The 27,876-nt window shown below is 39.1% G+C and overlaps 2 protein-coding genes across 2 annotated transcripts; both read right to left on the bottom strand.

The window, feature by feature from the left end:
* Window positions 1–38: 38 nt before the first annotated feature.
* LOC139712111 (short-chain specific acyl-CoA dehydrogenase, mitochondrial-like) lies at window positions 39–13,742 on the bottom strand. Its single transcript, XM_071623950.1, has 9 exons — window positions 13,669–13,742; window positions 10,755–10,903; window positions 9,752–9,901; window positions 8,611–8,722; window positions 7,554–7,705; window positions 4,712–4,882; window positions 2,601–2,834; window positions 798–854; window positions 39–200 (listed from the first exon to the last, which is right to left on the bottom strand). The coding sequence occupies exons 1-9, from the start codon at window positions 13,727–13,729 to the stop codon at window positions 39–41; spliced, it is 1,248 nt and encodes a 415-aa protein (XP_071480051.1). The 5' UTR covers window positions 13,730–13,742.
* Window positions 13,743–19,976: 6,234 nt separating this feature from the next.
* On the bottom strand, window positions 19,977–22,476 carry LOC139712100 (uncharacterized). The gene has a single exon (XM_071623939.1). It carries the CDS (start codon window positions 22,391–22,393, stop codon window positions 20,009–20,011), a length of 2,385 nt encoding a protein of 794 aa, XP_071480040.1. The 5' UTR covers window positions 22,394–22,476; the 3' UTR covers window positions 19,977–20,008.
* Window positions 22,477–27,876: the final 5,400 nt, after the last annotated feature.

Here is a 27,876-nt window from a genome sequence, read left to right as displayed (position 1 = left end):
ATAATTCTGGTAAATGTGCATAGTCGTTGTGCGAGCTACTAGCTCATCATCTCTGCATGCTTCTTCAGCATCTGCCCCGCGATGACGAGTTTCTGGATTTCGCTGGTTCCTTCATAGATCTCGGTGATCCTGGCATCCCTGTAGTGCCTCTCGGCTGGCATGTCGGTGACAAAGCCCATTCCTCCCAGTACCTGGATGGCCTGGGTGATATCAAGAGGATTGTTTATTTTTTCCTTCTTTTTTTTTCTTAAGTTACAGGAAATACAAAGATTTACTAACTTATAGGGGAACCTCCTTTTAACAACATGATTGGGAACCTTGGCATTTCCTGGGTTATATTTGGTATTTTGTTATATCAGGGATAAAACTAAAAGAATATACATATAATGAGACTGGCAAAGTAACCTTTTTTCATCAGGTAGTGTAAAACAGAAATTTTTATGTGCATGAACTTTTCGAAAATATCACAGGGAGCCAAGACTTGCAAAATTGAAATGCAAGTGCAAGTTCTTGTCTACACGATATGCATTGAATAACAGTGGCAATTCTTGATAATTTCACGCCGTGAAAAAGGAGGTCAGCTTGAATTTGCAAAAGCTTCATGCTGCAAGTATTTCTGGTTTTACAATATCTCGCTATGTCTGACTCATTATAGCCAGGTTAAACTGTACTCATTCATGCTGTGCCTATCTCAATCACAGTGGATTACCCTGACATCCAGAAACATTGATCATATCTCTTTCCTTAACATGCCAGGATCCATTGCATACAGACTGGATCTTCATTTATATGCTTACCTGATGGGCACAGTAAGTCGCTGCCTCTGATGCTGCTAGTTTTGCCATGGCTGCTTCCTTAAATGTGTTTAAAAAGAGAGTGAAATAGAGCTCAATGGAAGAGAATATACACATAGATAATTTCAAAGGAATCAAAAAGACTTGCTACATCATAAGCTTTTCAGCTGACACATTCCTAAAACCCAACCATCACTAAAAAGAATGAAATATGCAACCAAACACAACTAGAAATATCACTTAAGGTGATTAATACCCCCGCCCCGTGATGACAGTCTTACCCAAGGAATGATCTTTCCTTGATCTTCTGCCATTTAAATGCCGTTACCATGGCAACGCAGCTTCCGACACGTCCGAAAAATATGTCTTGCACATCTTCCCACCAAGACTATTGTGTGTGCCACATTTCATAAGCTTTTGTCAAAAACTGAGGAAGTAGTTCAATCCACAAGATCTTTCCTTGATCTTCCACCATTAATATGCCGTTACCATGGCAACGCAGCTTCCGACATGTCCAAAAAATATGTCTTGCACATCTTCCCACCAAGACCAATGTGTGTGCCACATTTCATGAGCTTCAGTCGAATACAGAGGAAGTAGTTCAATCCGCAAGATCTTTCCTTGATCTTCTGCCATTTATATGCCGTTACCATGGCAACGCAGCTTCCGACACGTCCGAAAAATATGTCTTCCACATCTTCCCACCAAGATCAAGGTGTGTGCCACATTTCATAAGCTTTGGTCAAAAAACTGAGGAAGTAGTTAAATCCGCAAGATCTTTCCTTGATCTTCTGCCATTAATATGCCGTTACCATGGCAACGTATTTTCGGGTACTGTCAAAAAATGCGTCTTGCACATCTACAACCAAAGGCACACATCTGTACCAAGTTTCATGGAAATTGGGCAAAAACTGAGGAAGTAGTTTGCAACACAAAATTTTCCATCATTTTGGCTCATAATATGTGAGCTGTTACCATGGCAACATACTTTTTGTCACTGTCAAGAAATGTGTCATGCTGACCTATATCCTAAGACAAACATTCAATATGAATTCCATGAGAATTGGAAGAACACTGATGAAGCAGTTTTGCCATGAAGCATTTTGCCCTATATTTTACCAATAACATGCCGTTACCATGGCAACGCACTATTTGCCACTGCGGAAATATGTGTCTTGCACATTAACATATTCAGATGAACATCTGTACCTAATTTCATAAAAATTGATCAAAAACTGTGGGAGGAGTTCGCGACGCAAGATTTGTACCCATTTTTGCCCATAATATGCCGTTACCATGGCAACGTACTTTTGGGTACTGTCAAAAAATACGTCTTGCACATCTACAACCTAAGGCACACATCTGTGCCAAGTTTTATGGGAATCGGTTGAAAACTGAGGAAGTAGTTCGCGACGCAAGATTTGCAACGGACCGACCGCCCGACCGCCCGACCGACCGCCCGACCGCCCGACCGCCCGACCGCCCGACCGCCCGACCGTCCGCTGATTCCTATATACCCCCTTCAAACTTCGTTTGGCGGGGGTATAACAAAATCAGCTAATAACAAACACAACATCACTCAAACTGAACAAAATATACACACCATATTCTATAATTCCATCATCACAGAGTATAGTACCTCTTAAAGTACGGTATTTGTGGATTCTCCTGATGTTTTCAAGTGACACTCTATATAATCATAATCATGTGATGCACAAGTATTCTAGTGAAACTCCATAGACACACAGGTGAAATTTAGAATAATCATGAACAAGAATGGTGGTGCAGTCTTGAGCCAAGACTAACCTTTGTATAGGGCAATCCAGCGTCCTTCAACATGGCTGCCTTCCAAGTCAGCAGCCGCGCGCTCTCTACCCGCACCTCCATGTCGGCCAGCTTGGTCTGGATGATCTGGAACCGTGAGATCGGCTGCTCGAAGGCAGTCCGCTTCGTGGCGTAGTCCACAGCACAGTCGACGGCTGCCTGGGCGATTCCCAAGCCCTGCCCCGCTATACCAATCCTGCCTGCGTCCAGTGTGGTCTGCACAGGGAAAGAGGTGAGTATCATCCCAAAATTTGAAATACGTTAACAACATGTATGTGGCTACAAAAAGCAGTTTGTATAATGCTGCTACCTCTTGTTGCCATGCTGACATCGCATTTATGGAAACACTTAAAGGTACACGTATATCTCCATATGATGATTTAATCACAGAATGGGCTGTATGCCATTTCTAACCATTTAAAAGAAAATTCATCATCAGATATAGCAAAATAAAACCTTTCCAGTGATACCTCACTTATAACATAACTACGATGATAAATATTCCATATTTCCTTATCATTTTTTTTTCAGCTTAATCGTATTGAGATCTCAACTTCAAAAGAATGCAAATCAAGTTGTTTTGCGATCAAACTCTTCATATAGATTGGCCTTCTTGCTGGTATGAGTGAATTCTGGCCCTTTAGCATGCAACATGCTAAAGGGCAAAGTGATTGTGTCAATCAAACTCCTCCATTTAGACTTTTCAAAAAAGTAGCTAAACTGTTGTATGTCTTGATATTGGCATGCCGTAAGACCATTCATGGGAAAGGAGAAGCAGAGCAGCTGATTTTGAACCCTAAATGAATATGTTGTCAGGGACATTGGTAAGTCTAAGGTTCTACCTTCATAAAAGACAGCTAAAACTCAAGCAGGAAAAAAATCGTTTTCACACTATGCATCATGTATTTGGAATCAGCTCCCCGCTGAAGTCCGAAACGCCACCTCTCTTCAAGCGTTCCTAAGAGCATACATATCTCACTTGGGGTAGAATTCAGGTATTTTTGATATTCCTGTTTAATGTTAAAGGGACTGTACAGTACTGGTTGAGGTAGGGATTCATGTTTTGAACATTCCTAAGTGAGATAATGAAAAGCCTCTTATGAAATATGAAAGAGCATGAAGTTTTAAGAAGGATTCAGTGTTTATTTGATGAAAATTGGTTTTCAAATGGCTGAGATATCAAAAAAGTGCTAATAATAAAAGGCGACATGCCCCAACTTTATTAGTATCTCTTTGTTTCACCTTGTTTTTGGATATCTCAGCCATATCAAAACCGATTTTCATCGAATAAACTTTTGATACCACTTAGAATTGCATGCTCTTTGACATCTCATAGAGTGGTTTCTGAATATCTCACAAAACGTTGAAAGCTAAATCTTCAACTCGACCAGAACTGTACACACCCTTTAAGGTATTATTTTTTTCTCAAATAATATGAGTCTGTGTATTATTATCGTCAAGGATTAATTTTGCTTTTTTTTTTTATTTATAAAGAGTATTGATATTGTTGTGATGTTATGATGTAAAAAGGAATGTCCTTGATTTGTTATTTTGTGTTTGTTGAACTGTTATATTTTGTCATTCTGTTGCAGGGCCCCCTAGGATAACAGTGTGTAAACCACTGATGGGGCTACCCTGGGTAAAGAAAACTGAATAAATTAATAAATAAATAAATTACTTTACAGACAATCATCGGACAGTCTCAATGTGCATGCAACATGTTCTGTATCATCTAGTACATAACCCTTATTAAGATGAGTTTCATCACATTGTGATGTTCTTAATGCAACACTAACTTAGTAACAATAACAAAACACAGACAAGGTACAACAATAGCAAAGCTAGCACAAGAATAGTAATAATAATGAATTGTTTGCTGAGCACAAAAACTATAAGTATACATGTACATTATGTGTTCCGCTGCGCTGCAAAAGCTCCTTAAAAGCTATTTTGCTGCACTCTCCTAGATAATTCAAATAATAAATATTAAGTGAATATCAAATCCCAAGAATATATCAATCTACTGTACTAATTTACTCAACAAAATCAATGAATAACAAATAAAACAAATACAATTGCAGAATCAGGCATACCATAGCGATCTTGAACCCCATCCCTTCCTGACCAAGGATGTTCTCCTTCGGGATGCGGCAGTCTTCAAAGATGAGCTGACATGTGGATGTTGCCTTGATACCCAGCTTGTCCTCCTTCTTGCCGAGTGAGAGGCCGTCGTATGGCTTGGGGACGATGAAAGCACTGATGCCCTGCAATGGGAGTCAAGTCCACGGAGCAGAAGAAGAAGAAAAGAAAAATCTAGCTTAAAGAATGCAACCATCACATTATGTTAGTCCTGGCAAAAAGTGCATGTTACAGAACAGGCACAATGTGAGCACCTAAATATCACTTTCCAACCCACTAATTAACTTTGAAGTAATTGACTCACTGATAATCATACCCAAAAGAGATTTTCCTCCTCCCCACCACTAGAGGGCGAGCTGTACAATGGCGTCTAAGATTTCATGGAGGCTGCCATTATCCACTTAGTAATGGCGGACTTCGTGCGCTCAAGTAACATTTTTACAGTGCGCATTTGAACTTTTGAACTTTTACACAAGTATGCACTTCTTGATTTGGCTTCTCAATTGCTGGTATGCTAGCTTGTTAGCACGAGGGGTGAGCCTACCACCTCATGCCGCCCTGAGCTCCCCGTGCACTCACAAAGCAATTGTACACGGCGTATACATACTTCAAACTCGAGTACCTCCTCATTCTAAGCTCTTTGTCATACCCCCACCAAATCAGATTGAACTACCATGGTATTTACATTCCAGTTAAAGAGTAGATTTCTGAGGTCTGTGCCATAGGGAGCATTCAGTCTCCAGTTTTCGAACATGCCAGAGCATATCTTACAATGCGATTACCCTCCTCCAAAGCCCACTCGGTACACTGTAGCATGGTATGCTGTGCCACCATTTGCCTAAATCAAGACTGAATGTGGCAATAAAGATAATTGCAATTATTTCAAATAATCACACACGATATGTTAGCAGATTGTTTAATGATCAGTCATTTGACAGTGTATTAATTTTGGTCAAGACGAGCTCACTCACTGGAGCTTACGATGATCACAAGCCTTATACATGAATCTGCCATGTTACGATTAGATGGACATCACTGTTTGTATGTTCCAAAAATAGCATGTGCCATTGTGATCATCAACAACTTTTATCAAACAATGACTAGCTTGTGCCAAGCTGTTGCTATGGTAACTGTGACTAATGTAACTTGCGAATATAACAAATGCTTCAGGGAACGTGCTCTAAAACATCCAATAGGGTGCCCTAATGAAACAAGTATCAAGATAGATATTACTTCATGTTTATTTCAGGTGGAGCAGGATACACAAATTTACAATGCAGGGTCCTATCAAATTTTAAGTGACATTGGTTGAGTGTACACATCTCACACTTTTTGGACATTGTGTTTCCCTAAAAAGAAATACATAGCCAGTTAAAAGGAAAGATTTGTATTTCAATGTGTGTAGCTCGGCATGTGTCCATGGAATTTGAGAAAATTCCAAAGTGACTTGCACATTTATTTTCTTTTTTTTTCCCTTTAACACATGACTGGATTTTAATCAAGTTTCTTTCTTGAATATCAATACATCAAGTTGTGAATTTCTTATACGATGGTTAAAGAGAAATGAAGTTTAGCAACATCATGCCATATGACGTGCAATACGCATGCAGACTTTTCCAGGTCACAAGAAATTGCCATGGAGTGACCTAAGCCTGAATTAATAAGGAGGCGCACAACTATTGTATGCTTCAGTAATCATAGTTCGATGCATGCAGGCATGAAAAACAAACAATGAGTGTTGAGTGTATTTCAGTAAACGAAATTGATGAAACGTAAATGCAATTCTTCACAAAACAGGCCCCTAATTGTTTCTGATAGCCACTATTAAATTGTGTCACTCGAGTTGGCTGGCGGTGCTATCACTGAACTTCTCACTGCGCATTTGGTCCACTTTGCCCAGGCGGGGTGTTACATAACATGTTTGCTGATGTCATGACAACAAGCAATGTCCAGCAAAAGATAAAAAGCTCAGTAGGTAAACTCACATGGCTTCTGATATCACTATCTCTGAGATAAGAAAAGATGAGATAAAAGTATAAAAACTTTACATCATCATTTTTTTCAGTCTTTCCCTAACCAAAACACAACTTGACCAACCAAAAATTTCCCATTGTGGTCCTGTCATAATCATTAATAAAAAATAAATTAATGTACATACCACATGAGCAAGAGCTTGAACTCGAGCAAAAGATGATTTCTCAACTGTATACGACTAGACAATGCACTCAACACGGGAAAAGGACTATACAAAAATTTCTTCTTTTTTGAAGGCAGTATTTGAGCTAAAAGTCAGCACATGTAAATCTGGCGTAGACTGCCACCTTGAAATAAAATCAGACAGATACATGTAGTGGAAGAGCTGGAAAATGATGGCTACTCCATCTATGTTGCAGTTGGCTGGATTCCTGTACTCTCAAAGTCCCTCAAACTGTCAAAGCTTTCTGCCTGTCATAATCACATTACCAAGACTGAAAAAAAAAGGAAGGGTGGGAGAGAGAGCTCAGGGACTTAGCAGTCCTAACCTACAGTTGGAAACAAAAACTCATAATGGTGAAAATTGTTCTCAGGCAAGAGCAATTTTGGATTTCAGGGAGATTTTGACATATGTAGTCATATTCCCCATTTAAACATTGGAGGGCCTTCTGCCCCATACTTCCCTTACTTGTGCTGTCTCACCACAATCTATCTATTGAACATGGCAAAAATCATCAGTCATGTCAGGAACACCTTGCTTCTTACACTCTGTAGTCCCATACATATATTGAAAGGACTTGAAATATCTTCTGTTGAACATACCCTGTGCTTCATAGCTTTGTCTGTCCTGGCAAAGACCACTGTAGCCTCCGCTTCGTATCCGTTGGTGATCCACATTTTCGCCCCGTTCAGCACCCAGTGGTCACCGTCCAGACGTGCTGTAGTTGATGCCGCTCCAGCATCACTGCCATTGTCTGTGTAAATACAATGAAGCCATTTACATGGTCCAGTTTTCCTCTGTCATTTAGACAGCTCTGCAAACATTATACAGATGAGCAGACAAGGTGTAGTCTGTTTAAAGACAACTTTCACTTTCCCATTTCTCATGAATGAAATCTGCAAGACACATGCAGACTTAAGCTCTGAGATTTTACATAATTGTATAAACTCAGTGACTGAGGGTGAAATATCATTGAATTACCTTGGTATTGTAATTCAAATGGTCATGACACTGCTTTTTAGCACAAGTACTCAAACTACATAATCACCAGTTATAAAATACTTTGAACATAAAAAAGTCAATATTGTTCAGCGCAACAAATCACACCACATGTATAAAACTGAAGAGAGAGTAGATACAATTGAATTTCAAAGAGCTGAGTACAAAGGGAATTCACTCAAGGTTAAAATTTGGCATTGAAGCCTGCATGCAATGGTGACTACAAAGGCTTGTTTGGGAAGCCGATTGACTTGTTTTTTACTTGTATCTGAACAATCAAAAGTATACATTCTTTCACATAACTGGTTAACAAATTTATTTGCATCACATATTTTCATGGCCAACACAACTACAATTTAAAGAGTGACATAACATATTGTGGGATACCAATCTCAACAATGATTGCATCACTATGTGCATTTTTCTTAAAGAAGAGAATAATTGTACATATCAATCATGTTAAATCAAATCTGAACAGAAAACCAATAAGAATAACACACCCACCTTTACATAATTTCATATCAACAACAAATTTTCATAGAATTTAGACTTATCATTTCTTTTTTTCTTTTTTTTTTTTTGGGGGGGGGGGGATGAAGAAAAAACATACAGTGTACTATTAAAGTATTGTAAAAATATATTCTTCGGCAATGTGTATACCTGGTTCACTGAGAGCGAAGCATCCTACTCTGTCCCCATTCAGGAAAGGTCTGACAAATTCATCCTTCTGTTTCTCTGTTCCAAAGTCCATGAGGGGACCCAGGTACAAAGACTGAAAGAAAAAACAAAAACAAAACACACATGCACAAATAAATAAACCACATTTCTTCGCATACAGTTAATAAACTTGGCATTGATATTCACTGATCCCCCCCCAAAAAAAAAAATAAATAAAAATAAATCATTGTTACAACACAGATATGCTCTGATCTATTATTGAAATGTAGACAGATGTCGACATCTATTAATTATTGTTGGAATGCATTATTTTTCTCCCTTATAAGAAAGGATCTAACTACTGGCAAAGGTTACATAACAAAGGAGTTCTGGAGAGTGTTTCATCAATTTAGTCAGCGCTGACAAGTTGTGAGTCTCTGACAATTTCAGCAAAATCCTTGGTTTTGATTGGCTGAGATGCTCTGGTCACTGTTTGCTATTTTTGTCAGAGACTGACAACTTGTCAGTGCTGACAGCCTTCATGAAACGGTACCCTGATCTCAACTCAACAATTTCTCTTCCTTTGTCATGAATGCAGGGATGCCAGCCTTGTGAACAGCATTGTAGCATACTGAGGACTAAAAAGTCATATTTTGGTCAAAAATTGTATTTGTACCTACCCTGCATTGGATGTGTAGTATGACAATTAGGGAAACAGTGTTTGCCATAAAACCTGCAGTATTTTAGGCCAAAAAAGTACAAAATACAGCCCCCCCCCCAAAAAAAAAAAAAAAAAAAAAAGGTAAGAGTTGGCACCTCTCAGACTTTTATTGCTTTTAATCTTGGTATGCATAAAATAAATGGGAATTTATTTATGGGGATGAACATAAAGCACAATTGTTTTCATCTCCAGCTGCTTAATGATCCACTGCCTTTGAGAACCTGTGTATTGTTCTAAAACCTGTAGGACTTTGAGACTTTCACGGGGATAAGATATGGATTGGTGACCACCATCACCACAATCATCACTGTGGAATTCAGTCCGCATGGATGTTAGGTAGTTCTTTAGAGGAAAGTCAGATGGGTAACGTGCTGTAAATAGTAATATGTTGCAATGCATTTGAGCAGTGCACTACTCACTCACATTATTAACTGACATGATGCATCCCGTGCTAGCACACCCCCTACTGATCTCCTCCATGGCAATGGCATAGGCCAGGTAGTCCAGCCCTGTGCCACCGTACTTCTCTGGAACAGACACACCCAGTAGCCCCAGCTCTCCTAGTCCTTTTACCTGAGTGACAAAGAGGGACAAACACAATGGGGGACTCAACACTTTAAAAGCTGTCAATCAGTCCATGAGATGTCCAGAGCAATACTTGTAAGAGGCTGTAGGCCCATACCCTGAAAGCATTGTTACAAGAATACACTGATAAACAAAACAAAACAGAACAAATTTGAAAAAGGATCATCAAGTCTGAAATGATGGCAACTTTGCATTGCTGGAACTGTTAGATACAAGCAAAACTTACCATAAGGTTGTCAAGACCAGCAAATTTCCCTCAGCATAGCCGATACTGATTATATTATCTGAACATAATATGCTGAACATGAACAATACATGTGGGACTACAAGATACTTATTGCTACCTTGTCTGCTGTATTTCTCACAGCAATATCTTACTGCTTGCTCTATAGTACATTGTAATCCTCTGATTGTTTTCCCTGTCAACTATAAAATCATGCTGACACATTAACAGTGACATTTCATTAATGTGTGCCTGTAGCTCTGCATACAGAATGAAGCCAACTACTACCAGGCTTAGACTGTGATCATATTGTAAGTTTACTTCTGCACCATTTCCAGATGAATAGACAAACTAAGATGGACAAGATGGTGGAGATTTCATTAAAATGGACCTAAACTGAGAAAGATATGGAATTCTTTAAGTTCCATCCATGATATTTTTAATTGCACCTGAATATTAAAAGAAATTGTAGAGGTGATGAAGTTTAATAAAATCTCAAAAGTCTCCCAATGAGCTGCACACATATACTGAATATAAACTCACTATTTAAAAGTGCCTGCAGTTATTATCTCATTATTTTGATGAGCCTTTCTTCATCTTTCTTGGGCCATTATATACCTGTTCGGCTGGATATATGTGGTTCTTGTCCCATTCTGCTGCATTTGGAGCCAGCTCCCTGTCTGCATAGTCTCGGCACGTCTTTCGAAGCATCTCATGCTCCTCAGGTAATGTGGCAAGAGTCGACAATGAACATTTTCGATGGAGACCTGCAGGGCAGTACGAACCAACTCTGAATTAGTGTGAAGGCAACAACCTTGCTCAGTAATTTTCCATTTGGAAATCTGCATAATCATGTAGTATCAAAAACTTTAATTTTGATACAGGGGTATAAGATGGCTAGAAGATAATTTTCTTTGAACACAGAATGCAAGTTTCAATGATAAAGTCCCCTTTCCCACTGTTATTTAGCTATTTGAGTTATTTCATTTGCTTACCAAAGACTGTCCTTATTCTTAACGGTTACTTACATAACAGTGATGATTATGTAAAGTCTTCAAATGTTTTGTTACTACAATGTATCAAGTGATCTGTAGAAGTATGTTACAAATGTAATTTGAGTGGAAATAGTATCCCAATGAAATATATCTCCACATCTATACTATTGTACACAACACATAAAAATTTGGGAAGTTTTTCAATTGTGGAAATGAGCAATAAGAGAACAATTAGTAGTAAACAGCAAAATATTTGAAAGATAAAAAGGTATGTAACCACAAAGATTACATGCTCACCTGTGTATTTAAGTGCATAGTTTAGTAACATGTTTATTCCCACGGATTTTCCACCACTTTAAATATACATGTACAATATGTACCTGTCTGTAGTCCCAGCAAGAGGCTAGTGCGCCTAGTAATTTGTGTGTTCTGGATTGTCTGATAAAAGTCTGGCTACAACCAGCAGAATTTCAGAATAGGAGCCTAGTGTGAAATTGCATTTGAACCTGAATATAATAGAATGTAAAGAGAGATTTTTGCTACAGTAGTTTATATACACTTCCTTTGCATAATGTCAAATCCTGTTGAAAGACATCTGCACTCAATTAATAATATGAAATGTTCTGCTCGCATATGCTTGATTTGAAGTGACCACAGGTGGTCAGCTGTAAATTTGGAAATACTTCCTTTTGACTACCTCCACTCAAAAAAAAAAAAAAAAAATACATATATATATATATATATATACATATATATATATATATATAAAAGTTACTATTTGGATTGGGTTTGAGTAAACACAGAGACATTGTTTTTTAGGAAGAATATTGGTGTTTTCAGGGAAAACATAATAAAACATCGATATAGTTGATATTAAATTTAAGAACATTATATATTTCTGTCTCCAGCTCTCCATCTCTCCATCCTTCACCTGATGTCTATTCTTAATGTTAGTACATGTAGTAAACATCAATGTACATGTACACACTATATATGTAAAAATGATTAAATCAAAAGAAAAGAAACAAACAAATCAAATATTGCAGGCTCAAACCCAGGACATCTAAATGTGTAACAGCAGCAGCGTGCTATTCCATGGAGCTAGCGGGTTAGGACTGCCATTAGTGTCTGGAATGATCTAGATAGCAAAAACTGAATGGTAATTTATTGGTATCTACTGAGTCGCAGGTGCCAGCACACTAACACACTAAACCTCATCCTAATAACCTGAAGACTCTGGAACCCAACACAAACCCTAATCTTGCTATTGCATAAAACTGTAAAAACTCCAAAGGCGGCAGCAGCGCTTTTCTATTCTCATAAAAATGAGTCAACAACACTGTGCCGGGGGCACAGCTCAAGCTCTATTTGATTGTCCATGAGAAACATGGAAGACTATCTTTATCTTGAAGCTCCAATAGTTTTGTGGATATTCTAAGCAAGTGTTATGTGTTGGGAAAGGAAATATCAACTGCCTGTAAGCTCTGAAAATGCATTGTGAAGTGACAAAGTTTTAATTATGATAAAAGGAAAAATAAAATAGATGCGATCACTGCATGTAGGCTCTGCTCTGTTCGTAACTGCTGCACAGTACCTCCACATTTACCAGAAGTGCACAAGTAAACCCCGAAAGTGTGACCCACTTGACCTCATCAGATCAGTACAGTGTGATCTGTTGCGCAAGAATCAGATCACATCATTCACTACATATGGTCAGCCTAAAAAGTGCTCAAATGTTAGCGACTACATCATACATGTTAACATTTACATGTGATCCAGCAGATTTCTCAACTTTTGTACCCTACAAATAATAAAAGGCAATATTGGGTACGTGGAAGTATATATTTGAGCTTTTCAGACCTAACGTTAGCCCATTTTTTTTTTTTTTTTTGAGGGAGGGGGTACAAACAGTCAGAAGAAAGTCAAATTTATACCATACCCTCATTTTAAGTGAAAATACTTTTCCACTTGTGCATCTACTCCTTAATTCTTCCTTAGTGTCGCTTGGAATTATTCGTTACAATTTACAGCCCTCTCTTTTCCCCACCCTACCAGCACTGTGACAAACTGTGCTGGGCCTATATGGATGTCAATGACAGTTCAATGACAATGTCACAATCTATCCCACCTTGCTGTACCATTTCACTAGGTGTCTACGCTAAGGTCACAGTGATGCTACTCTAAGAATGTCTGTGAATACTGGCACATATAATATACTGCTCTAGTAAATATTCTCAAAAAACAGGAAAAAAGAACAATTTTAGAGTGTATACGGAGATTGACTCCCTCGCGCTCTGGTTAATGCCTCTCCGTGTGGGCCGTGGTGTTCCATCACGTCCAGAGCCGATAACCATCAGATAATCCGCCGGTGCTACCGCCTCGAAATCACACATCTCGCTGAATCCTGCGCTGTCCTGTAGCGATGGCTGTCATGCACTTTCGAATCATTATGTGACGAAAAGAAGAACGACTGATAACTCAGTATAGACTGAAATGGTAATATGTTGAATACATTTACGATTGAATTTGTCACTTACCTGCAGATCTCCTTACTTGTGGCAAAATTCTGCGCGCAAAGTTAGAGAGAACAGTCGACATCTTTGCAGTTGTGTAATTGAGAATCGATCTACTCTTTAGAGTGTATGTACAACTAGCTGTATGTGTGTGTTTGCCGGTGCGGTATCGGTATAGTATGCCTAGCTAGCTAGCTAGCGGTGCATTACACAGCTGCAGCAGACCGAGTACAGACCATCGATATAGCCAAATATGGAATCGATCAGAGAGAGGGGAAAAAAATAGTATTCCGCCATCTACAGTCTACTGCTAGTATACTATCCGGAGGGGAAGTGAGGGGGAGGGAGGGGGGCATTTCATAACGCGTTTTCTTTTGTCAGATATTTCGTTTGACAAACTGTTAAAAGCTACAGAAATCCTTGCATCTGACTGGCTGACAGCAAATTTGTCTGACAAAGTTGACGGACAAAATGCTTCATGAAATGCCCCCAGAACTTTATCCTCACCAGGGATCTGTTGCATAAAAAGATGCCATCAAACGTAAGTCAGAAAATCAAACATACGTCAGGCATCAGACAATTAAAATTGAGTAATCAGAGACTTATATTTGCTATTCTGGCTGATGTTTTATCTCATTTTTTTTGGGGGGGGGGGCGGGGGGTGGGGAGGGCAACAAAGCCCAGCTCACATACCACACTTGGAGCGAGTCGCTTTTTTTTTTTTTTTTTTTTGCAGTAGTACAAAACTTAATTGTATGTGAACACTATTATTTTAATTAATTTTCGGAGGTGCTTGTACGAGCGTACTCCTTGTTTGTTTGTTTTTGTACAAACATTGTTTGTGTTTTTGTTATGGCGAAGTTTGAGTAAACCGTGTGGTTGAGTTTCTTTTCTGTTCTGTCGCTCCTGAGCTGAGTATAATGCACTTTTTCTTTACAAATTTAACAGGTGGTAGTGAGAGAACAACAGTGGTATTTTCGCGGCGGAGATTGTAATAAGATCTAATTAAACTGAATCCTGGAAGACAGTGAGTCACGGGCAAGGTTATGGAGCAATTCAAAGATGATTGTCAAGGTCTGAATTTCCCATCGTTTTCTCGATGTTATGACTTCGGTGGTCCTACATATCTATACAAAGTTTCTCTACTGAAACGGCCGTCAACACAATGTTTTGTGATATTTGAAGCTTCGCAAGTTGGGAAGCATGTCCTTCTTTTTCCACTTTTTTTTATATTTTGGGGTGTCCGTGTTAAACTGCTATCAAGGATAAGTCCGAGGTGTTTGCATTGGGTAACCTTTTGCAATTTACTGTATTGAATGGAAATATTCAGTTATTAAACTTACTGAGCAACCTCTTAGAACCAACCAACATAAAATGATTTATTTTCATATTGAGAAGAAAGTGAAAGAAATGTTATTTGACATCGACTTTAACTCATCATTGATAACCATTTCAAATACTCGTGGATCTTCGGCGGCAAAATATGGACAAGTCAATATCAAAATTGCTATCAAGTTAGCAATGATTCTTATTTGTTTTTTGATGGTTTTAAAGCAAGATTTATCATTTCAGATAGCTGAAACATGAGAATTTCGCCATTACTGTATATAAAGATTTTGTTCGCAAAAACCGATAGGTCCATATTTGCGAAATGGAGATCTTCACGATTAAAGGTCAAGAAAAATAAAGAGAATAATAAGAAAATTTTGCTTCTTTTGACCATAACTTCAAAAATGTACCTTTATTATTATGTAGTGACCAATATAATATCATTAAAAAGGTATTATTTTGTACTTTATGACAGAGACCGTACTTCAAAATCTTCAAAAATGGACTTATCGGTTTTTGCGAACAAACTCTTCATAATTATGAACTGAATAAGAAATTGTGAGAGCATCGGACATCATCAACTTGCTGATTTGAATATTCACAACCGTGCAGTGGCCAATGGTTGCCAAGAAGTGTTTTCAGAAAATTTTTGACATTTCAGAATGTCATAACTTCCTTATTTCTTATCCGATTTTGATCATTTTTTAATGTATACAGGGAATGTTATAAGATTCTGGAGTGCATTTATCATTCAACTGTTGTAGAAAATGATTGTTCTATCCCCTTTCTTATACATCTGAAGGTATAGGTTTGTTTATATTGTTCATTATATCTGTTCAGAGGAAAAAAATAGACTTAGGTTAATTTCTACCTTCCACGAAATGCTGTCAGCGATTATTTAAACTCAGCATCTTATTTTCAAAGCTTTCGTCTTGTCGAAATGTTATTACACACATCATTTACAGTCAAACGAACATTGAATAGAAGGCAAAATAAGTATCGGATGATGCATAATGACTCTTTTGAAGGGTGCCACATACTCCAATAATCAATCTAAGAAACATTTTTTTTTAACCTCGCAAGATGACTTCGATGAAACGCATCTGTGTGTTGCTATAGATGTGTGTATGGGTGCGTTTGTGTGTATGTGTGTGTGTGTGTGTGTGTGTGTGTCTGTGTGTCTGTGTGTGCACACACACACATACTACAAAAACACAAACACACACAAAGAAAGAAAGATTTTTGTATGGGTATTGTGTTATAGGGGATGAGAAGTTGGGTATTGATGTAGAAGATTTCACTCATATGTTTCTTGTGCACTTATTGAGTGGATATATTATGCTAATTGTATATTTTGAATATTGTACATGATATATATATATATATATATATATATATATATATATATATATATATACATATTTATCTATTTAAGAATATTCTGTATATTTGTCTATTTGAACATTCGAGTAGAATGATTCATTGTGCCCTCCTTAATTGAGGGGAGATATTCTGTTTCGTACATTCATTTTGTTTATGCACACAATATTTGAAGGGGAATGTACAGCAGCGAATGAAATTGAAATAAAACATAAATTTGGAGAAAAAAAGTGTGTGTGTGTGTGTGTGTGTGTGTGTGTGTAAATACAATACAAATAGGCCTACCCTATGTGTGTCCAATTATTGTGAGATCCAGCATTACGGTGTTATAATTTGTCGTTACCAATGATTCGAGTTATCAACTTGCAGAGCAAATTTTAGAAACGTCCTGCCTAACTTTCTATATATTACTAGTGTAAGTGTATGAGTACAGACGTATCTTTTTGTAGGTTGTTTCTACGTGGGTTCTACGAGTCTGCGGGTTGATGCTTCCATTGATAACCAGTCACTGATAACTTCATAACTTCCAACTTCTCATTCGGAATGCAATTTCCTAACGAAAAAACTGTATATGCTTGGGCTCCTTATAAAGCGGAGTCATTTACACCCTCTATACATCCATAATGGCCCCTATACGTGCAGTGTTATCTCGTGACCGTGCCATGGTGTTCTCGTTGCATCACTTCATCTGGTTTCAAGTCATTGCAGGAGCGTTATTATCATCGACTGTGCACAAATATGCGTGTAACATGATTGTGCAAGTGCAACAGAGAGCGCCAAAACAACGGCAAACGTATCAAAATAATATGACTTCTCAATGGACTCGAGTTAAAGAAACATTAACACTATGATAACTCCGTGTACATAAATTCGTGTATAGTGGCGTCACACTCGGCACAGTAGACACACACATGCATGCAAATAAACACACGCACACACTCACACACATATACACATACACATAATTTATTCCCCTGTACACTGTATAATTATATGTAAATACATGTATTATATGCATCCATGTTCATATGCACAGGCATGCATACATACATCTATCAATCGTGTTTGAATTCTCAGAATCTTTCTACACTCGTTGAGTCCACAGACCTATGTCTGGTCCCCCCCCCCCCCCCCCCCCTATGAAGACTGTTCCATCACGATGCGTATTGTGTTGGAGACCTATATCCTGCATGTTAAGACGCACGTCGTTGGTTGAGGCGTGCAACACATTGCGATATTTTACGTAAAAAATGACGTGTGACAACAGTTATGATACTTGCCATTCTACACATGAATACTGAAACCGAATTCAACAACACAATGTGTCACATGGTATCTTGTACTGTATTCCCATTTTATTCATTTAATATGAACTATAAAAAGAAATTTCGTAAGTGAAATTGTGCATAATGTACATCATTCAGCCCATGACAATCTAATTTCAGCAATGAATACAGTAATTTATAATTTCATTCAGTTTTGGGATACATGTATTGGCACGCTATACGACAGTCTGTATATGATATACATACGTGTATATGATAGTGCGACTGTTACCACAGGTCTTGGGGAAAAAAAACCCGAATGTAACTCATAGTACATGTACTGCTCTTCAAGTATCTACGTCACTTCTTGTAGGCATACACGAAACAACGACTAAGCTGTAAATTCTGTGAACCGAGAAAATCACAAACCAAAGACAAATCGATAACAAACCCAGGACAATTTACAAAGAAAACGTGCAAGGGCTTTTCTGGATACTACCAGGTTATTAGACACCATTTATCATCCAGAGTTATCGCATAATGGAACGCAATGAAAAGCTTAATGACATCGTTAAATGAGACAAAGAAGAAGAAGAAGAAAAAAAGAATACATTATCTATCGTCTTAAAGTTGGCAGTACTAAATCATGACTATTATACAATAACGCTAAATGAATGCAGTTTCTAAGTACATCATTATTATGTGCAAATACATACATACAGACACACACATATATCCACAAATATAAATGGGATATGAAAACAGCAAGAGTAGTGAATACATACATGCAAATTAGGAATGTGTGTTTGCAATTTTACGGAATACACGATGTACTGATGTACATGCATTTAGAGGTGGCATGAAAGTGATGAGGAATGTGATCGTACGAGGTATACGAGAAAGAAAGGAGATGGGGTGGAGGGGGGGGGGGTACTGCTTAGCAACTAAGGAGCCGAAATGAAGGGCAAGTATGGTCTATGTTACAAACGTTAGAAAACTTTGGTATCAATTACATGTGATGACCATATTTAGTGTCATAATAAAATAATCTAGTGGCAGCGTTATGAGGTTTATAAAATGTACATATTGCGAGGCAGAGGTTCGTGATTATAGTACTGTACATTATCACCTCTTCAAAAAGGCACTTGTCTTCCAGTACTGATGTTTCTATCTATAGGCATCATAGTAAGGCAATCACTTCGTGACCCTGCCAGTAAGAACCGAAATCCACTAGAATTCGAAAGGAGAGCCAAACAAAGTACTGATTGAGGCAACTTTATAACCGATGAGTACATTGCAAACCATGAATAGAAATATTGTAAACTTACAACATGGTACGCTTCGTAGTACGTGTAGAACGAAAAAAAAACACACACAAACTACATGTAATAAGTTCGTTCCCAGTCGGTGTAAGATTCAAATTGTTTCATCTTGGCTCATTTTCTACATTTGAAATTTTAAGATAATAACTATACGTTGCCAAGGCACAAGGCACATTATCTTACATAATTATGAACGATGCAATAATCTCTCGTTACATTACTCGAGACAATAAATCATACATTCACTTTCATTTACTACTTTGTACTCTGTCTCAAAAAAACAAAACACAAAAAAATATCTGGCGCAAGCTATGAACAGATTGAAGAAACAAGAAATCAAACTTACTGATATAAAACTGGTCCAAAACTAAGGTTTTTAGAAGTAATTTTCCTATACGATAAATGAGACATGCGCTACAAGCTAACTGCATTATGGAAATACATGTATCTTGAAAAGTTAAAGGGTTGGTATACAAATAGTTTTGGTTGAGATGGGGCTTCAAGTTTCGAAGTTTGTTTGTATTTTTAAATGTTTTTTGAGGTAATGAGAAACCTGTTATGAAACATAGAAGAGCATATAATTCTAAGAGGAATCAAAAGTGTATTTGATGAATATTGGTTTTGAAATGGCTGAGGTATCCAAAAACAAAGCGATCCTACTAAAGGGTGGGACCCACCTTTTGTCGCTTTGTTTTACTTTGATTTTGGATATCCCAGCCATTTTGAAACCGATTTTCATCAAAGAAACTTTGAATTCCTCTTAGAATTGTATTCTCTTTAGCACTCCATAAAGTAAGTTGCAAGTATAAAGTAAGTATCTCGCAAAGAACTAAAAGCTGAATCCTCATCTGAACCGAAACTATACCATCCCTATAAGTACTGTACTATTCAACACAGGGGCGGATCCAGGAATTCTGTAAAGAGGGGGGGGGGGGGGCGTGACTGATATTTCTGGTGCCACTTCCGGGTTTCATTTCATTGTTTTTCTTTTTATTTCTTTTGTTTTTTACGAAAAATAAAGGGGTGCGCCCCCCTCTGGATCCGCCACTGCAACAGTCTACAAGCGATTCAGTCATCCTGCTCGCGAACGTCACCCTCCCGATTCCGATGTGCGTAGTCCTTCAAGAAAGTCTCCAGCAGTATAGCATTTGCGGCCCCTTCGTTCTCCTCTCTCGCTGGCGACTTTAGGATCAACGCCAGCGTGGGTATGACACCGGCGACGATGACGGTAGCGATGAACTCTACAGTAGCTGGAAGATCGCTGATACCGTCGATGAAGACGATCGTAGCGAGGCCGAACGCCATTACGACGGCGATGACTAGCAGCTTTAGCAAAATTGCCGCGACCTCAAGGTATATCGGCTGGAACGTCGCCACTACCAGTTCGAAAAGACGCAGAGAAATGACGGGAATACCTTCGTTAACTTGTAGCAGAGGAGTGCCGCTTGACCGTGACAGTAAGTTTTCATGCTGCTGTGTCATCTCGACTTCACCAGAGTTTCCCTCTTCATCCGATGTTGACACTCCACTTCTCCCTCTGTTGACGTTTGTGCTTTGATCCTGCATTTGCATTCCCTCATTATCGACTACACGTTTATCATCTGTTGGACGGTCCTCAAGTCGACTCTGCTCCGACGCCGACTGCGCATCGACGCGCTCCGCAGCTTCCATAACGCGCTTGAGAAGAATGCAGTACGTATCGTAAAATGTCGTCGCTGCTTTGATGAAGTAACCAGCGACTGTCAGCGCCACCACCAGAAAAGGCCCAGCATAGTCGGAGTTCAATACGAAGCCGATGAAGGTATAACCAAGCAGCTCTGCTACGTACACAAACGCCGCGACGAAGATGAATAGAACAGCAAATGATAGGAACATGGTGCAAAGTGCAATGACTATCTCGGAAGGTTTGATCTCGTTGCTGAGAGATTTCGAGACTGTCCAAAGCAGAGTGTAGAACATGGGCACAGAATTGAAGAGGAGTAAGATGAGGAATGCCACTAGCGCGAAGGGAAAAACGAAGAGGAGGAAGAAGAATGTGAAGAAATATCGGCAAGCATTTTTCATTCTCTCGCTTCCTCGCCCACCGAAAAGACCATATATGTATGTCCAAATCGAATGGAAATATAAAGTCCATACAGCAGGGTTGATTGCCATCTGCGTTCTATATAACATGGTGAACATGAACACAGCGAGATGCGCTCCTTGCTTCTCAGGAACGCGAATACTGTCCGGCATGTCCCACGCAAATCCGAAGTATCGACGATCAGCCACCCTCACTACAAGACTGTTTGCAACGAACTTGTCATCGTAAATATAGAGACCGATAAACAGCGCGGCGATCGCCAAGAAGACGAGGTTTATCGTAATGAAACAAAATATCACTAAGCCTTTGCTGAGGAGCAGTTCGAACGCGACGGCGGTGCGTTGGGCGAACGAATCCCTAATTGTGGCATGCGAAATGATGAAAGGTATGAAAGGTATCAGCATGAACGCACAAACGTAGATCATCCAACGCGCAGCCACGATTAGCGTGTAGTCCTGAAGACTAAAGCAGAGAAGATGTTTCAGTCCAAGGGGTAAATCTGAGTTCAAGCCCACATATTGCTCATCGTTGATCTTCACGGGAGGGTTTTTCCGAATGAAGAAACTGGCGGCGAGGGGAGAGAAGAGGGCGAGGAGAAAACCCAGGGCGAATATTGCCCCCAACCATCCATGCTTCCTTACCCTCATTGGCTCTGAGTCAAAATTATCGCCATCTTCCAACCAGCAGTCATAGGCTGTACTGCCTTGAAAGACGTAGTAGGTGCAGAGTGGAATGGCGTAGACTCCAATAAGATCAAACTCCTCGGAAGTCAGTTGCCTCTCAAAGCACACAAGCGACTCCGTCCCAGCATTCATGTCTGTGTCGTTCACAGACTGTACGAGCTCTGATACGAGCAACGCCACCATTTGTCGCTTAACACCATCATCAGCTTGTTGGAAGCATCCGCCAAGAGGCACAGCAACGGGCAAGTTCATGTGGAATACACCGTAGCTGAGCGTCCCTAGTGATAATTGCTCGAAGTCAAACGGGTATGTCAGGAGGAGTTTCCCTTTCCCGTCGGCGGCCCAAACCCACGTCAGCGGGTCGACCACGTATGAGCTGTTCGAGTACATTGTGAAAGTACTGTTGAAGTCCAGTTTGAAATACACGAATATGCCTCCCTTTGAAAAAATATCGCGTAACTCTGCCATCGTGGTCTCTTTGTCTCTGATTAGGAGAGTGCATTCCATAGCAGACGACGAATTCTGCGCTTGCGTACTAGACTCTTCAGTGAGTGCGACACTAGAGCTGGTACCAGTGGTTGTGTTCCCTACAGTAACAGCGCCGGGTATCAAGGCAAATACCAAACATAGTTTCAGTACAGTGAAGGTCACGAAATCCAGTCTTATTGCGACTTTGACATACGCCATGTTGAAGACAAATATCACATCAATTAAATCAAGAGAGCTTGCACTGTGTCGAGGACAGAACGAAGAGTTGTCAGATTCCAATCTCTGCGTGATTTCTTGTAAAACATAAAACTCTTAATGGTTCCCGCTGTTACCGTACACCGCGTAGTACATTCCTGTAGCTGTACTTGCGTAGGGACAGACACTCTTCCGCGTTGGGCTTATGTATAATATAGGGACACTGGTGTACTGGAGGTCCTTCTTTACAATGTACTTTGCACTAAGGGAACAATTACAGCACAATAACACTTAAGCAGTCTATGAAGAAAGTCGAATCCAGATACTCACAAGCGATCCATTCCACTATTATGGCCACCACTCTTCCCCATAGCTCTTATGCACAACGGGCTTCTTGTACAATTGTGATCAGTCGTGTGCTATAGAGTGCTGCATCAAATAAACGAAAGAGAGCTAGCGTGGGTGCAGCTATGGGTCCGAGAGGGCATAGTTCGCACCCATTGATCATTGTTCCAGGTATTACGGTTCACTCTTTAGGGCGGGGTGGGGTGGGGGGGGGGTCTTATTGTGTGCTGGCATGTTTGAGTGAGATGCAGTGCGTTCACTCTCGGAGACTTTGTTCCCCTCTGATCACTCTTTTGTGTCAGAGTGGGTGTCTCCCTCTCCCGCTCTCTCTCCCCCCTGTCCCTCCCCTCCCTCCTCCTCTACTTCTGCATTATGGTAACAATTAGGCTTGAAAATTCGAAGATGGTATACCAAACAGTGGAAAGGCATACGCCCCCGAAAAAAAGAGAGAAAAAAAAACACAGTCTTTCATACCTATAGCTATTAGTTCGACACAAGACTACAATAGATAAAGAAAGAAAGTTAACTAAGAAATTGTGTATAGAGAAACGATGCACGTACACAGCGTGTCTTTAAAGAGGCACTCCGGACCAGTCAAAAGTAATTTGATGAGAAGGAGAAAAATTTATTAGAGCATGAGTGAAAATTTAAATGATCACAACCGGATGAAAATTAGGACAGTTATGAAAATGTGAACGTTCGTTGTTGTTTTTTTCTTCACAAAAACAGTTTTTGAGCAGTCAATACAATGTATGAAGAATATGTAAATAGTGGGGTGATGATGTCATCACCTCACAAATTGCATATCTATGTAGTTTGTATATAAATTCTTGACATTTTTCAGTTGCTTTTTTTTCTGTCAGGCGAATGTCTCAAATCGTAACACATCTGACAAATTTGTCTATTTTAGGTTATTCAGTCAGAAATGATATAACATTTTACACTTTTGTGGCAGAAAATTTGATTTGTCGTCATTTCTTTTTACACAGTCGGTGGAAAATTATTGTGAGGTAATGACATCAAATTCTAAATAATTTGCATATTCATATCAAAATGCTCCAGATCTTTGGGGATTTTTTTTTTGCAAAAATTAGCGAATCATTGATTTTCATAACTTCCTTTCATCAGATTTTGATCAAAATTTTGCTGTTGTGCTTGTAACATTTTGCTCATTTTTCCCAGATTAGCTCTCAAAGTGAAAATATCATTTACTGTTCAAATAAACGTTTGCGAATTGAATGTCCAAAGCCTGGCAACATCCCCCCCCCCCAGTTGCACACTTCATCTATTAATCTATTACAGATGATATAGATCTATTTATATCGCTGTTTCCTTCAGTCTCTAGTAAATTACAGTAGCCTTTTCTTATACCATACTTCAAAATTTTGTCAATATTCACAGTCTTAATTGTGATTCCTCTTCTTTCAGTTTTAAACATTTATTTTACTGCTGCTAGGTTAACTTAACTATACGGCTGTTGCTATATACTATAAAATACTTGAACTTACTACTGCTACTTCCAATACTGTTTCTACCACTTGCTACGTACACTTGCTGCTGCTGCTACTACAATAATGTAATTATACTGCTATACGTGAACACCGCACCACTCTCACTTCTACCGCCGCTAACAAAATATGCTACTACTTCTGCTTCTCCTACGACTTCTATTGTTTCTACGTCTCATTTCTTTCTTTGAATTACTGCTACTAATTCTATGGGTACTTCTTCCTCTCCTAAGGCAGTTACCATGGTAACCAATAATTTGGCATATATCGTATCGAAATAGCTGATGTAGATAATGGGTAATTAATGGAACGCTAAGTGGAGATAAACATCTTTGGATAGACTGATTTCAAATCTCAACATTCCCTGCTGTGAGTTTGCACGTTTCCTGTGATGGCAAACGTGCAATGTCAAGAAGCGACGTTTTACATTTTGGTATGCTTCATCTCCCCCCTCTTTTATTTTGCGATTCTGTAATTCACTTGATTGTTACTTTCTTGATGTTATTGTTATTCTTTGATGTAAATGCAAATTATTTTTGACCAATAAGTTATACTGAATAATAAAAAAGCGACGTATTTCTGGTCACAGTTTAGGGCTCACACCCGTAAATACAATGGAATGTCCGAGACCCCTTCACAAATTCGTACCAAAGATACCAAAATAAATGAAGAAAAAAATTAATTAAAAATCAGTGATGTAGTTTGGCAAGAAACTGAATAGCTGTAGATATTGAGTATGAATTCCTCTACAAATTGCATTTTGGTTAGAAGATGAAAGCTTTTCTGGTGGAATTTGAGGGGACTATATTTCATTGGGTACGTGTACGGAAAATGGGTGATTTTTTGAGTGACAAGAACTCGTAGTCTGGCTTTTCGGACCCCTGGACAGAATTTGAACTGAATTATCCACCCTGAGAATTTGATTGATGAAAGGTTACATCTGACTTATCCAGGTAAGTGAAGCTGAAACACTCCATTTCTCCCAGCTATTTTACAGAATTTTTTGAAATTTGATTTTTAACACACATCCCTATGGGGAAATATTTATGGGTGTGAGCCCTTTACCGGTATTCTTTGGCTGCCAGACGATAGGTGGCGCAATTCTACTCATACACCTTTGTAGCATTTCAAGTCTCGCGCACCTGTTTTCCATAGACATACGTTACGAATTCCCCAAATACATGTAGGTCTAACATGTAAGATTTCAATGTCTCCCATTCGTCATGTCTAAGTAAATATAATGTAATTCATTTCAGTCCCCCACCCCCCCCCCCCCCGTAGGTAATGTATTGCGCCATCTATCGACCGTTGGACAAAGTAATTAAAACTTCTGGATACATTTTTATCATGGACAATACCGTCCCAATGGGCTGAAAACGGTACGTTGACACATAGTACGGGTATGAATGTATTCATCAATGTGTAAACCTATCATGATACAAGTACAAAGCCAGTTTGGAGTTAGCTCATGTGCACATGGGCACAAAATAAGGACCTTTATTTTTATGTCACTTGGTTATGTTTTCAAGGCGATAGTATGTATGACCTTGCCCAACGTAACAATTTATGGTACTCATCTGTAATGTTCAAATTAAGGATGAAGTTGGATGGACCAGGTGACTAGAATGGTCCAGCATCCATTTCATTATTTGCACTGAATGTATTGACAATCATTTTCTATTGATGTAAAAAATAAATAAATAAATCGCTTTTGCTGTCACGTGGATGTGCTGGCAAGCACCATTCACAAGGAATATTTCAATGATCATTACATCAATGATGCTTATCTCAGTGCGTACCAACATGCTATGTTGGTACAAAATGGCCCTTACCTATTCATGCCCTATCTGAGGGACAGGGTGTTTTTGACTCTCTATACTAGAGGAGACGGCATGATTACTCATGATATTACTTTGGTAGACTCAATGGGAATGTAACCAAAGTCATTTTGACTGCAAGGAAGATGCCCTATATGACCGGGGCCATCCCACGAGACCGACACCCACGAGTCATACAGCCCACCAGTTCGACATTGAAAACAGGTCCATGAGTCATACAGTCCATGAGTCCGACAATAGGCAAATAAAGCCCATGAGTTCGACATTAGTAAAAACAGCCCACGAGTTCGACAGATACAAAACGGGGCTTAATGTGTCGGTCTCGTGGTCCTTGTTTGCTTAGTGTATAACTCGTGGGCTGTATAACTCATGGGCTGTATGACTCGTGGGCTGTGTAACTCGTGGGTGCCAGTCTTGTGACGTGCACCCATATGACCGATTGAGCCACATCATCCCATACCTCTTTACTGCTGCCAATGATTAAATCTATGCTTGCTCCTTCTTCTCCCCAGGCAATGAAAAGATGACATGTCAAATTATCCTTCCATAAAGCTGATGTAGCAACAGTTAATGGTTGGCCACGTGAGGAGAAAACACGTTTGGAAAATAAAAATGCTGACATCAAAATTAGAGTTCATGTATAGATAACGTTATTTAATATTAATTGAAAGTAAATATTGAGTACCACACAGTAACATCTTGTACGTCTCCAACGGTGGCACCGTGTACACCTGTTGTCAGATCTGGGGGTCAATGTAATCGTGTCACCAAGGAGGTGGGGAGAGCTCCCTGGTGTCACTGTGTGCCTATAATAGTCATCTTCTACTGTAATCAGCTCACCAAACAATATTCTAATGTTTTCAGAATGTTTCACGTTGCATTCATTTCACGTTTAACCTTATTATCAACAACCTGGTTCATCTTCAGTTCATCTTCATTGTTAAGCCGTACAATTGTTTTCTACAGTGGGGGGGGGGGGGGGGGAGATGATGCCAATAAACCATTTCGTAGTTCTATTTTAGGCATGGGAATGGGAATGGAGTTTGAGGTTTCCATCTTCTCCTTTTTAGAGAGCAATGAGATAATGAGAAACCTCTAAGTTATGGAAGAGCATCAAAAAGGAATTAAAAAAGCATTTGGTGAAAATCGGTTTGGAAAAATGGCTGAGATATCCAAAACAAAGCAATCCTCATAAAGGGTGGGACCCACCTCTTATGAGGATGTTTTACTTAATTTTGGATATCTCAGCCATTTCAAAACCGATTTTCATCATACAGGCGTTGAATTCTTCTATGATTGTAGATTTCTTTACATTGTGGTTTTCAAATATCTCGCAAAAATGTTAAATGCTGAATTCTCATCTACCAATAATAAAGCATCCCTTTAACTTATGCTTTACGTTTTACTATGAACAACTAATGCTGTTGATGTTTAAATGAGTACTACTACTGTTATTTCAAACACTTTCTACAATAACTACTAGGTCTACTACTACTGCTGCTACTGTCACAACTGTTGCTACTCTCTATACTCCTACTGCTAACATCCCATCACACAGCTTTTACCATCACCACTAATGTAGCTAATTTTAATCTGTCTCTACCATTACTGCTATTTTCACTTATTTTCTTTCTTCGACTTCACTGCTAAAAATTCCATCCAAACTGCTCCTTCCCAAAAGCAATGAACCAATGAATTGGCATTTTTTTTTCTCCAGAAAGGTGATGTACCGACTTCTCTGATCACGCTTAATTAGTAACATGATCCAATTAATGGACAGCCAAATGCCGATAAA

The sequence above is a fragment of the Diadema antillarum genome, unplaced genomic scaffold (genome assembly GCF_040938485.1).
Source record: "Diadema antillarum isolate AM-2024a unplaced genomic scaffold, OU_Dant_1.0 scf00000040, whole genome shotgun sequence".
Taxonomy (NCBI): domain Eukaryota; kingdom Metazoa; phylum Echinodermata; class Echinoidea; order Diadematoida; family Diadematidae; genus Diadema; species Diadema antillarum.
The sequence above is the reverse complement of the archived record's forward strand: the minus strand, read 5'-3'. Positions and strand labels throughout refer to the sequence as shown.

Bases quoted from the DNA above. Each gene is read 5' to 3' on its own strand.
- LOC139712111 (XM_071623950.1), bottom strand. From the start codon at position 13,729: ATGTCGACTGTTCTCTCTAACTTTGCGCGCAGAATTTTGCCACAAGTA. The intron at 9,902-10,754 runs GTATATAATGGC...TTTGTCACTCAG, and splicing joins ACATATATCCAGCCGAACAG to GTAAAAGGACTAGGAGAGCT. The intron at 8,723-9,751 runs GTGAGTGAGTAG...TTTTTCTTTCAG, and splicing joins GCATCATGTCAGTTAATAAT to TCTTTGTACCTGGGTCCCCT.
- LOC139712100 (XM_071623939.1), bottom strand. From the start codon at position 22,393: ATGGCGTATGTCAAAGTCGCAATAAGACTGGATTTCGTGACCTTCACT.